Source organism: Carettochelys insculpta, chromosome 1, assembly GCF_033958435.1.
Source record: "Carettochelys insculpta isolate YL-2023 chromosome 1, ASM3395843v1, whole genome shotgun sequence".
NCBI lineage: Eukaryota > Metazoa > Chordata > Testudines > Carettochelyidae > Carettochelys > Carettochelys insculpta.
This window is the reverse complement of record NC_134137.1, coordinates 7648997-7660629: the sequence shown is the minus strand read 5'-3', so window position 1 is coordinate 7660629 and position 11633 is coordinate 7648997. Positions and strand designations below refer to the sequence as shown.

Genomic DNA, 11633 nt, shown 5'->3' with positions numbered 1-11633 from the left:
AGCTAGAGGTCCACCCAGCCCTCCCGGCAGGAGCAGGGCTTGCCCTGGCCCATGCCATGTGGGAGGCAGCTGACTACCTTCTTGCCCCAGGGGAGCAGATGCCCCCAGGGAAGCAGGGCTCAACCCCTACCCCTGCAGCACCCCGCTCCACCCCCCGCCTCACACGCCGGCGGCTGTGGAGCTACCCCACCAGCACCGACTGCTGGGAGCGGCTGGTGTTTGGGGAGTGGGACGACGACCACTGGCTCAGGAACTTCAGGATGACCTGTGAGACATTCCTGGAGCTGTGCCAGTGGCTCACCCCCGCACTCAGGCACCGGGACACTGCCATGCGGCGTGCCCTCCCTGTGGAGAAACGGGTCGGTATCACTGTCTGGAAGCTGGCCACTTCAGACAGCTACCGATCCGTGGGGCAGCAGTTTGGTGTCGGAAAGGCCACCGTTGGGGCTGTCTTCATGGAGGTAAGAGAACCCACAGGGGGAGGCCATGCCAGGGCAGGGGGGCCAGGGCAGGGCAGGGCCACACACACCCTGCTCACCCCTCATTGGGGCTGTCCCATGTGCTTTCTCTGCAGGTCATGCGTGCCATCAACGCCATGCTCCTGCACAGGCTCATGAGGCTGGGGGACCCACATGCCACTGTCGCCGCCTTTGCCACCCTGGGCTTCCCCAACTGCTTCGGGGCTCTGGATGGGACTCACATCCCCATCTGCGCCCCGGACAACAGTGGAGGCCGATACCTCAATCGGAAGGGCTACCATTCTGTCGTCCTGCAGGCCTTGGTGGACAGCCGGGGACGTTTCCAGGACATTTACGTGGGCTGGCCTGGCAGCACCCACGACGCCCGGGTTTTCCGGAACTCGGGCCTGTGCCGCTGGCTGGAGGCGGGGACCTACATCCCCCAGCGGGAGATCCCTCTGGGGGACACCACCATTCCCTTCTACGTCATCGCAGATGCGTCCTACCCCCTCCGGCCGTGGCTCATGCACCCCTACACGGGACATCTCTCCGCTAGCCAGGAGCGCTTCAACAAGCACCTGAACCACGCGCGCCAGGTGGTGGAGCGCTCATTTGGCCGCCTCAAGGGACATGGCGATGTCTCCTGACCCGCCTGGATGCGGGCCCCAACAACATCCCCCAGATTGTGGGTGCCTGCTGCGCCCTGCACAACCTCGTGGAGAGCAAGGGGGAGACCTTTCTGCAGGGCTGGGCCGCGGAGGCCAGCATGGCACACGTGCAGCCACCTGCTGCCCCCAGTCGGCAGGTGGACCCAGAGGGGACCTGGGTCCGGGAGGCCCTGCGGGCCCACTTCGACCAACAGGCCGCGGGGTGAACTCTGCCCAGGCCCCCTACTGCCCGCCCCTTCCTCCCCCACACTCCTGCCCCAACGCCCACACCATGGAGCACCCCACCGCCGCCCCCCCCCCCACTTGTCCTGGACAAATGACAGCACGAACTTGTGGGTGAACGTAAACTTTTTTTTCGTCTTTACGAAACTTTTTTTTTTTTGTAAATAAATAAATATGTGAAACAGAAACCAAAAAGGAGGGACAAACGTTCAACCAAAGCAAGATGTGCACAAATAAAACAATACAACAACAAAGCAAATAAGTGTGCGCCATCAACAAAAAAGAAAAGCAGGGAGGAGAACGGGGAGAACTATTTACATGGGGGGGACGGGGCAAACGGGGGCACCAAAAACAAACATTCAAACTATATACAACAAGGGGGGGGGGACGTCCCGGGCCCCTCGCCCCTAGAGCCCAGCACTGGGCGTGCCCGGCCGGGAGCCCTGCCGTGCCTGCAGTCTGGTCCGCGGCTGGGTGGGAGCGGGCTGCACAGGAAGGTATCGGCGCCGGCGAGTCTCAGGTGGCTCCAGGGGTCCCTCGGTGCTGTGGCCCTCGCTGGTGGGTGGTGGGGCGATGGCGGATGGCCCGGCGACGGCTGGAGCAGCTGGTGGTGGGGCTGCAGGAGCGGGCAGGGCAGGCGATGGCTCGGCCGGCGCAGCATGGGGGGCCAGGTAATCAACCAGCCGGTTGAATGTCTGCATATAGGCCCCCCATGCCTCCTGGCGCCAGGCCAGCGCCCGCTCCTGCAGCTGGAGGTGCTGTTCCGACACCTCCAGCTGCCGGCGGAGGATGGTCAGCAGCTGGGGGTCTGTAGCCGCCGGCGGTAGTAGGCGCGGGGTCCGCCGTCTTGCCCTCAGCGGGGCCGGTCGTTCCTCGGCCGAGGGGCGGCCCTGGAGCGAGGGTCCCGGAGGGCTCTCCGGGACAACTGAGGCCTCGCCGGCGCTCTCTTCCGGTCCTTCGGATGGTGCAGGTGCAGGTGCAGGACACAGGAGAGGAGGGGGGAAAGAAGAATGGAGACAGGCGTTAGTGTGGGCCCCGAGCCGTGGCCTTTGTCCCCCCCGCCATGTGCTGCAGGTTCCCCATCCCCATCCCCGGGAGATGCTGCTGTGATGGATGGGGTTCAGGGGTCCCCCTGCCCTGCACCCCGTCCCCTGGTGGGAGCGACTCTCACTTCACCCCGCAGGGTCTGAGAGCAGGAGAGGTTTCTTAGGCCACAGATGGCCAGTTTCTGGCAGGAGTGACAGCACCAGCTGGCGGAAGAGACAGTCCTTCCAACCCGTCGTGGGGAGAAGACCCCAAGGGGGGCCCCTCTGGGATGCAGCTTTCCCCCTCCTCTGGCTGGCTGCCTACCAGCTCTCCCTTCCCCTAGCCTCTACCTGTGGCCCCCGCCCTCGCCCCCCAATTCCAAGCCAGCTCGGCTCCTCCCTCCTTTTTGCTCAGGGCAGAGGTGTCACCTGCCAGCTGTAGCATTAGGATGCTCCTTTGGCCCTGGGAGCTCCTCGGCTCTTGTGGCTCATATGTAGCCTGAGTCTCCCTTTGGCACTCCCCCGACTCCATCACATGCTGCTGCTGCGGGGTGTCCCACCCCCTCCGCCCGGGGGCCCCTCGAGGTTCCGCTCCCCCCTGGCCTGGGGATGGGGCATGGCACTGTCATGCAGGGTGGGGGGGGCAGGGGCTGACGGCTGCAGTGCTGTGACAGCCATGGCCCTGGTGTCCTTGGGGCCATGGTCATGTGAGCGTGTGGGGGGCCCTGGACACATCTCTGTTACCCCCGCCCCTCAAGCCCCGGGGTGTCCACCAGAGAGGGGTACCTATCTGTGGGTCCGCTCCCACGGTCCGGAGATCCCCGGGGGTCGGAGGCCCTGCTGCTGCTCCGGGATGGCAGGAGGAGGATCTGCAGGCTGGATTCTGCGGAGGAGGAGCCCCCCTCCTCCTCTTCCTCCTCCTACTTCCGCGATGTCCCGGGGATGGCCTCCGGGGGGGGCCCCCGGGGTGCGGGGCTTGCCTCCGGGTCGGACTCCGGCTGCAGGGCCTGCTGGGGCTTGTCAGCCGAGGTGTCAAGGGTGGCCGGAGGGGAGGAGGTGTGCTGGGAGCCCAGGATGTCCCTGAGCTCCCTGTAAAAGGGGCTAGTGACGGGGGCGGCCCCAGATCGGCTGGCCGCATCCCGGGCCCGGGCATAACCCTGCCGCAGCTCCTTCACCTTACTCCGGACATGGTCCGGAGTGCGGGCAGGGTGACCCCGGGCAGCCAGGCCGTCAGCCAGCCGAGAGAACGCATCCGCGTTCCGCCTCTTGCTCCCCATTACCTGGAGCACCTCCTCCTCCCTCCAGAGCCCCAGCAGGCCCCGCAGCTCGGCCTCCGTCCAGGAGGGGCCCCGCTGCCCCTTCCCAGACTGGGTGGCCCTCTGGCTGGGCTGGCTGACCTGGCTTCCCTTGGGGGGGGTCCCCTGGGGGGTCTGGGGGGGCTCCTGGCTCGCCATCGCTGCTGTGTGGTGGGCTAAGGGCTCTGCAGCCTGCACGTTGCCTCAGCTTCCTGCAGAGTCAGGGCGGGGGAGGGGACCTTTAAGGGGCCGCTCCACGCGGCCACCAGTGAGCTGAGGGGCTGGAGAGAGCGTCTCCCAACCCCCCAGCTGATGGCCACCATGGAAGACCTGGCAATTTCAACGTTGCGGGACGCGCATCGTCTACACTGCCCCTACTTCGACGTTGAACGTCTAAGTAGGGCGCTATTCCTATCTCCTCATGGGGTTAGCGACTTCGACGTCTCGCCGCCTAACGTCGAAGTTAACTTCGAAATAGCGCCCGACGCGTGTAGCCGCGACGGGTGCTATTTCGAAGTTAGTGCCGCTACTTCGAAGTAGCGTGCACGTGTAGACACAGCTACATTGCATATTTCTTTCCAGGCCCTTTCGGTATGTTCCCAATCATTTCGCACAGGTAGCAACTTTTGGGACAAGCTTTGTCAGAAGTGCGTATCTGTGGGACAGATTCACTTTGGAACTGGCTCTTGTCCTATATCCTTCAGGTTTCCTGTGCTGAATCTCAGTCCCAGCTTCGTCACTTTTGTGGTGCACCTCTTGAGCTTGAATTTGAGTTTTGTCGTGATCAAATGGTGGTCTAAACCTTCATCTGCTCCTGTTCTACCACAGCTGTCTTGCATCAGTCTCCTGAAAGAACTACTGATACAGATGCGATCAATCTGGTTGACTCATGGTCCAGCGAAACCCAAATGACCTTGTGGATCCTTTTGTGTGGAAAAACACGACCACCTATCACCAATCCACTGAAGGAACAAAAGTCACTGAAGTGCTCTGCATTTTCATTACTGTTGCCTAGGACGTCTTTTCCCATTGTCTGTTCTCTGCCTGTGTTTATGCTTCCAATTTTTGCATTATCAAAACAAAAAGCAGTCAAGTAGCACTTTAAAGACTAGCAAAATAGTTTATTAGGTGAGCTTTCGTGGGACAGACCCACTTCTTCAGACCACAGCCAGACCAGAACAGACTCAATATTTAAGGCACGGAGAACCAAAAACAGTAAGCAAGGAGGACAAATCAGAAAAAGATAATCAAGGTGAGCAAATCAGAGAGTGGAGGAGTTGGGGGGAAGGTCACGAATTAGATTAAGCCAAGTATGCAGACGAGCCCCTATAGCGATCCTCATTTTTTATGACCTGTCTGAGAATGACACATAAACGCAGGGTTTCCATCAGACTCTTTTAGTACCCAAACAGAACAGCATTGTCTGTGGAGGGAGAATGGGTGGGAGGTGAATGAGTGTGTACCACATTGTGATTATGCTATAGACAATTTTCTCTGACACAGTGCTTCATCTGGACCATCCTTCTTTCCATGGGCAATTCCACTGCAGCCTCCAAAGTCCAAATTCCTAATGGGCTGCCATGCATTTTGTGTCATTTGGAGTAGGAGGTACTTATGCTTTCTTCTTTGAGTTTCCAGCCCATTTCTCCCTCCTGTGGGGTCTGTTCCTTCCTCCTTCCCTGCAAGGTCTGAGCTGATCCTGCTCCTAGAGTTACCTTCACCCTCAGAAAGGCAGTTCAGGCTGATCTCCCCCTTTATGACCCCAGTTCCAGAAGAGACTGAGTTTATCCTGTTCTGAGGAGGTATTTCTGTGAGTTGTCACTGTGGGATCTGGCATGGGTTTTGGACCTTGGTGAGAGGTATCACTGTGAGACAGCAGTGGGGGTTGTGTGAGGAGGGGGTATACACAAAAAGGTGAGCAGCACCACAGGTTCAATAAGCAAGCAGGGGATGTAGAAGGACAAGTGGGTTGTGAGGATAGTGAACAGGGGATAAAATTAGAACAGGTCAATGCTCCTGAAATTCATTTTTAATTTGTAACTGTTGGTATTTCAGCAGTGAAAAGAATATTGATCTTATCTCCTCAATTGACTCACTCTCCCACCATTCCAGGCCTCGTAATCTGTACTCTTCTCGCCCATCCAAGGCTGTTGTAATTCGAACAATACACTGATCACCAGCATCTTCTCCATTATCCTCCATTATCTTTGGCTCCCACGAACTATGAGCTACCCCAGACTCTCCACAGCTCCTCCTCCTCAGGGGATGAGGTGTCTGCCATCATTCTTGTTCTGTTGCCTCATGGGTAATCCTTGAGTGCACGTCACTGGTGAGAAGTCTCCCACAATGACTGGCAAATGCAAACTCACCTGTGCCCTGGCCTTTGATGCACATAAATGCACCACTTGTTTGGGGATGGCTACTCAGGAAAAACGCACAAGCTAAGAACTATACACTTTAAATAATGACAGCAGATAATGCTGGGACACGATAGAGCCTAAATAAACACAGCAGCCATTACAGGAACCCAGAGATTTCAGGTTTAAAGCCTCCAGCTGACAGCTGGGCACATATTAATCAAATCCAAGGCCAGAAGGGAATTGTGATTATGGAATCTTATGTTCTTATGTTCTTACCTGCTGACTTCGTGTAGAGCACTGGACAAATAATCTCCCCAGAAGTATTCCTAGATGAGATCTTTTACAGATAGATTCAACCTTGAGTTAAATGTTCTCAGTGGTGAAGAATCCACCAAGACCCTTGCGAAATGGTTGTCATGGTCCATTAGTCAGACAGTATAAGAATTTGTGGCTCATTTCCAAAGAGAATTTCTTTAACTTCCACTTCCAGCTCTTGGATTGTGTTACACCTCTGCATGCTATGCTGATAAGCATATGATTAAATATTGGCTCCCCATGTTGGCACTCACAGACCGTGACCAAGTCAATCCTTGTTTAACTACATCGAGCTCTTTGAGCGTGTAACCATGACAGGTTTACTGTTCTCTACTAATTCCCGTGCCTCTTCACTGAAGCCTCTTAAATGTATGAACATACTGCTTTAATTGTGAGCACCAGAAAAAGACATGATTTTCCATAATCAGTTGCATCAGAACCAAATAGAAAGGTAAAATAATCTCTCTACCTTTCTTTGAGAATCCTCTTGCTTTCATCCAAGGGTCACATTGGCGTTTTTGGCCACACTGTCACAATGGGAGCTCATCAAAACTAAAAGCAGTCAAGCAGCACTTTAAAGACTAGCAAAATAGTTTATTAGGTGAGCTTTTGTGGGACAGACCCACTTCTTCAGACCATAGGAAGACCAGAGCAGACTCAATATTAAAGACACAGAGAACCAAAAACAGTAAGCAAGGAGGACAAATCACAAAAAGATAATCAAGGTGAGCAAATCAGAGAGTGGAGGGGCTGGGGAGAAGGTCAAGAATTAGATTGAGCCAAGTATGCAGACGAGCCCCTTCAGTGACTCAGAAAGTTCCCATCACAATTTAAACCACGTGTTAATGTGCCAAATTTGAATATAAAAGTCAGCTCATCCACTTCTCTTTCCATACTATTTTGCTAGTCTTTAAAGTGCTACTTGACTGCTTTTTGTTTTGATAGTGTATAGACTAGCACGGCTTACTCTCTGTTACTATTCAATGGGAGCTCATGTTTACCTCAGTAATCCTTCCAACCACCAAATCATTTCAGAGTCATTGCACTTCCCATGAGAATCCTCTGTCAGGTAAGAATTGCCTCCATTCTTTATTCCTAGATGTGGATATCTACATAGCAGTGTTAGAACAGATCTTGTTTCCTTCAATCCAATGAACCAGCCAGTCCTGATTGTTCTGAATCAGTAACCTGTTCTCATCACTATCCCAAAATTTTGTATCATATGTGAGATCTTTGGACATGAGTAGGGTAAAAAGCTCAATTGCTGACACCTGTCTCTGCTTACTCTTGTCAATTAACACTGCAACTTATGTATGCCACAATGCTTATTGCAGAAAAATCTCTCTCCAAAATAAACAAGGGAAATAACAGAGGTACATGCCAGTAGCTCTAAATCCCAAGGCATTTGTGCTCATTCTGTTGAGCACGAAGTCAATGCCCTGCATGATCATGCCTGCCTCCATGCCTCAGTCTCAGTATAGGATTTGCATTGTGCATGAGATCCTTGTTCAATCTATTGCAACATCTCAAAAATTGGCTGCCTCAAGTGCTGTAAAAGAAGGTGGTATGTGAATGGGAGAGCTGGCTTCACTCTCAGAATGGAATCACCCCACTGATTGTGCCCTAAAATATGTTGGCATATATATTTTCCAAAAGATCTATTTAGTGTAACTACTGTAACTGGAGGGTGTCACTATCTATGCACGTGTCCAAACCCTTCCTGATGCTCGCTTACCTCATGGCCTCAGTTACCTCTTGTGTCACTGGGTTCTTCAGTCTAACTTGTCGAACTAGTCAGTTGGTGAACAACCCATTCTTTTTCGTCTGTTTTGAACTTGCCACATTTAATTTTAATTGAATGTCCTCTTGATCTTCTGTTATGACAGTGGGAGAAAATATTCTTCATCTAGTCTGTACCAGCCACTTGACTAGAGTTATCTCATGTTCCTTCAAATTCATCTTCTCTGTGAAATATCAATCAAAGGTGTGTTTTTTTTTTCTCAATCAGTTCCAAATAGGAAGATTCCCTTGGGACCATTCTCATTTCTCTTTCCTGAATCTTCCTACTCCTGCTATATCCTGTGTGAAAAGGGTGCCCAGGACTACACAGAGGAGAGAAGAGGAGAGCCAGACATTAACCAACTGATCTCATGGCATTAGATTTTGTTTATAACTCCTCATCCTGTTCATCCTGGATCCTAATATTTTGTTCAGTTTCTGCCCATGCTTGTACAGTAAGCAGGAATTCACAGAGCTGTACCATGATGCCGAGGTCCATGCCCTGGTTTGTATAATTAAATTAGAACCCTGTATGGCAAGTGAGGAGTTCAAGTTTTTCCTTCCAATGGGCAAACGCGCTGCAGTTTTTGGCATTGAAGTCCACCTGCTATTGTGCTGCCCATTCTCCTGGGTTGGTTAGCTCCTTCTGAGGATTTCTACGAGCGTGACCATGACCTAAATAATCTGGTGCTATATGTAAATGTGGACACCTTACTGCTCACACCCTTTCTGGATTCACAATAACTATATTTACTGTACAGGTTGAACCTCTCTAATCTGGCAACCTCTGTACCTGACCAGTGCTGGACAAGAGAATTTGCCAGATCATGAAGGTCAATAATGTCTAGTACATTACCAACACGTCTGTGTTTACTGAGCGCTTAGAATGCATTGAGGGGTAAATTACAGTTAAATAACAGCACAAAACTTTGAGTGCCAGGAGTAGTGACTGGACACAAACTTTATAGGACCACAGGAAACTAGGCCTCCGTATAAGTGGTCAACTGACTAACTAATATCATGCCAGATTATGGATGTTGATGGATGAGAGAATTACAGATTAGAGATGTGCAACCTGTACTATTTGTTATGAATGTGTTATCCCTCTTTCTGTGCTTCTGTCCCTTCACAGGCCTCTTGAGTGTTTGTAAGCCCAGTCAGTGCATCAACTGTCTCATGGCAGAATTTAACCTCACCTTCTCTGACCCTTCAACATTCATCCTGACAGGCATCCCTGGCCTGGAAACTGCTCATATTTGGATTTCCATCCCCATGTGTGTGTTCTATGTTATCATACTCTTGGGAAACTTCACAGTGCTGTTTGTCGTATGCAAAGAGCAGACCCTGCACAAGCCGATGTACCTGCTCCTCTGCACGCTGGCGCTCACAGACATTGGCATATCTTCCTCTGTCGTACCAAAGGCACTGTGTATTTTTTGGTTTAATATGAAAGACATTTCAGTGGATGGCTGCCTCACCCAGATGTTCTTTTTTCATGTGGTTTCTCTTATGGACTCAGCTTTCCTTGTGTCTATGGCCTTTGATCGCTATGTTGCCATATGTAACCCTCTGAGATACGCCACCATCCTCACGAATGCACAGATAGTTAAGCTAGGGCTAGTGTGTTTGATGAGGGCTGTTGTCTTCATTCTGCCTCTTCCTCTGCTTCTGAAAAGACTGCCTTTCTGCGCCAACCGCATTATTCCCAGTACGTACTGCGACCACATGGCTATAGAAAAGATGTCTTGTGGAGATATCACAGTGAACAAGATATATGGTTTGATGATGGCATTTATAGTCATGGGATTCGACCTGTCACTCATTGCCCTCTCTTACAGTCTGATCATCAGGGCGGTCCTCAGAATCTCTTCCAAGAAAGCCCACCAGAAAGCGCTCAACACCTGTACAGCCCACATCTGTGTGATACTGACGTCTTATCCTGTGGGACTCTTCTCTACTCTGACACATAGGTTTGGTCAGGATATTGCTCCCTATGTTCACATCATCCTGGCTAACCTCCATTTACTTATCCCTTTAATGACGAACCCAATAATTTACGGGGTCAAAACGAAAGAGCTTCGTGAAAAAGTGGGCAAATGCATCTTCAGAACATGCTTGAGTTTTGTCACTGACTTTACACTTTCATGACAAGTGTGGTTTTTCAGACCTGGATTGTGTTACACTTAAGCTACGTCTACACGTGCACCCTACATCGAAGTAGCTTATTTCGATGAATAACGTCTATACGTCCTCCAGGGCCGGCAACGTCGATGTTCAACTTCGACGTTGCGCAGCCCGACATCGAAATAGGCGCAGCGAGGGAACGTCTACACGTCAAAGTAGCACACATCGAAATAGGGATGCCAGGCATAGCTGCAGACAGGGTCAACGGGCGGACTAGCGCTTCCGGGGCAACAGCTAGCTGCTCCCTTAAAGGGCCCCTCCCACATACACTCAGCCTGCACAGCACGCGTTCTGACGAGCCATATAGGCACACAGACCGCGAGCGCCGCAGTCATGGACCCCCAGCAGCAGCAGCAGCAGCAGCAGCAGCAGCAGCTAGAGGTCCACCCAGCCCTCCCGGCAGGAGCAGGGCTTGCCCTGGCTCTTGTCATGTTGGGGGCAGCTGAGCACCTTCTTGCCCCAGGGGAGGACATGCCCCCAGGGCAGCAGGGATCAGCCCCTACCCTTGCAGCACCCCGCTCCACCCCCCACCTCACACGCCGGCAGCTGTGGAGCTACCCCACCAGCACCGACTGGTGGGAGCGGCTGGTGCTTGGGGAGTGGGACGACAACCACTGGGTCCGCCACTTCAGGATGACCCGACAGACATTCCTGGAGCTGTGCCAGTGGCTCAGCCCCGCACTCAGGCACCGGGACACTGCCATGAGGCGTGCCCTCCCTGTGGAGAAACGGGTCGGCATCGCTGTCTGGAAGCTGGCCACTCCGGACAGCTACCGATCCGTGGGGCAGCAGTTTGGCGTCGGAAAGGCCACCGTCGGGGCTGTCTTCCTGGAGGTAAGAGAACCCACAGGGGGAGGCCAGGGCAGGCCAGGGGGGCCAGGGCAGAGCAGGGGGGCCATTGCAGGGCAGGGCAGGGTAGGGCAGGGTAGGGGATTCAGGGCAGGGCAGGGCAGGGCAGGGAAGCCAGGGCAGGGCTGGGCAGGGAAGGGGAGCCAGGGCAGGGCTGGGCAGGGCAGAGCAGGGCGGGGGGGCCAGGCCAGGGGGGCCAGGGAAGGGCAGAGCAGGGCAGGGGGGCCAGGGCAGGGGAGCCAGGGCAGGGGGGCCAGGGCAGGGCAGGGCAGGGCAGGGCAGGGCAGGGCAGGGCAGAGCAGGGCAGGCCAGGGCAGGGCAGGGGGGCCAGGGCAGGGCAGGGCCATGCACACCCTGCTCACCCCTCATTGGGGCTGTCCCATGTGCTTTCTCTGCAGGTCGTGCGTGCCATCAACTCCATGCTCCTGCACAGGCTCGTGAGGCTGGGGGACCCACGTGCCACTGTCGCTGCCTTTGC

The 11633-nt window shown here is 53.9% G+C and overlaps 1 protein-coding gene across 1 annotated transcript; it reads left to right on the top strand.

Moving 5' to 3' along the window:
* The first annotated feature begins 9298 nt into the window (after positions 1–9298).
* LOC142002729 (olfactory receptor 52N4-like) lies at positions 9299–10655 on the top strand. Its single transcript, XM_074979066.1, has one exon. It carries the CDS (start codon positions 9299–9301, stop codon positions 10268–10270), a length of 972 nt encoding a protein of 323 aa, XP_074835167.1. The 3' UTR covers positions 10271–10655.
* The last annotated feature ends 978 nt before the right edge of the window (positions 10656–11633 follow it).

Bases quoted from the DNA above. Each gene is read 5' to 3' on its own strand.
- LOC142002729 (XM_074979066.1), top strand. From the start codon at position 9,299: ATGGCAGAATTTAACCTCACCTTCTCTGACCCTTCAACATTCATCCTG.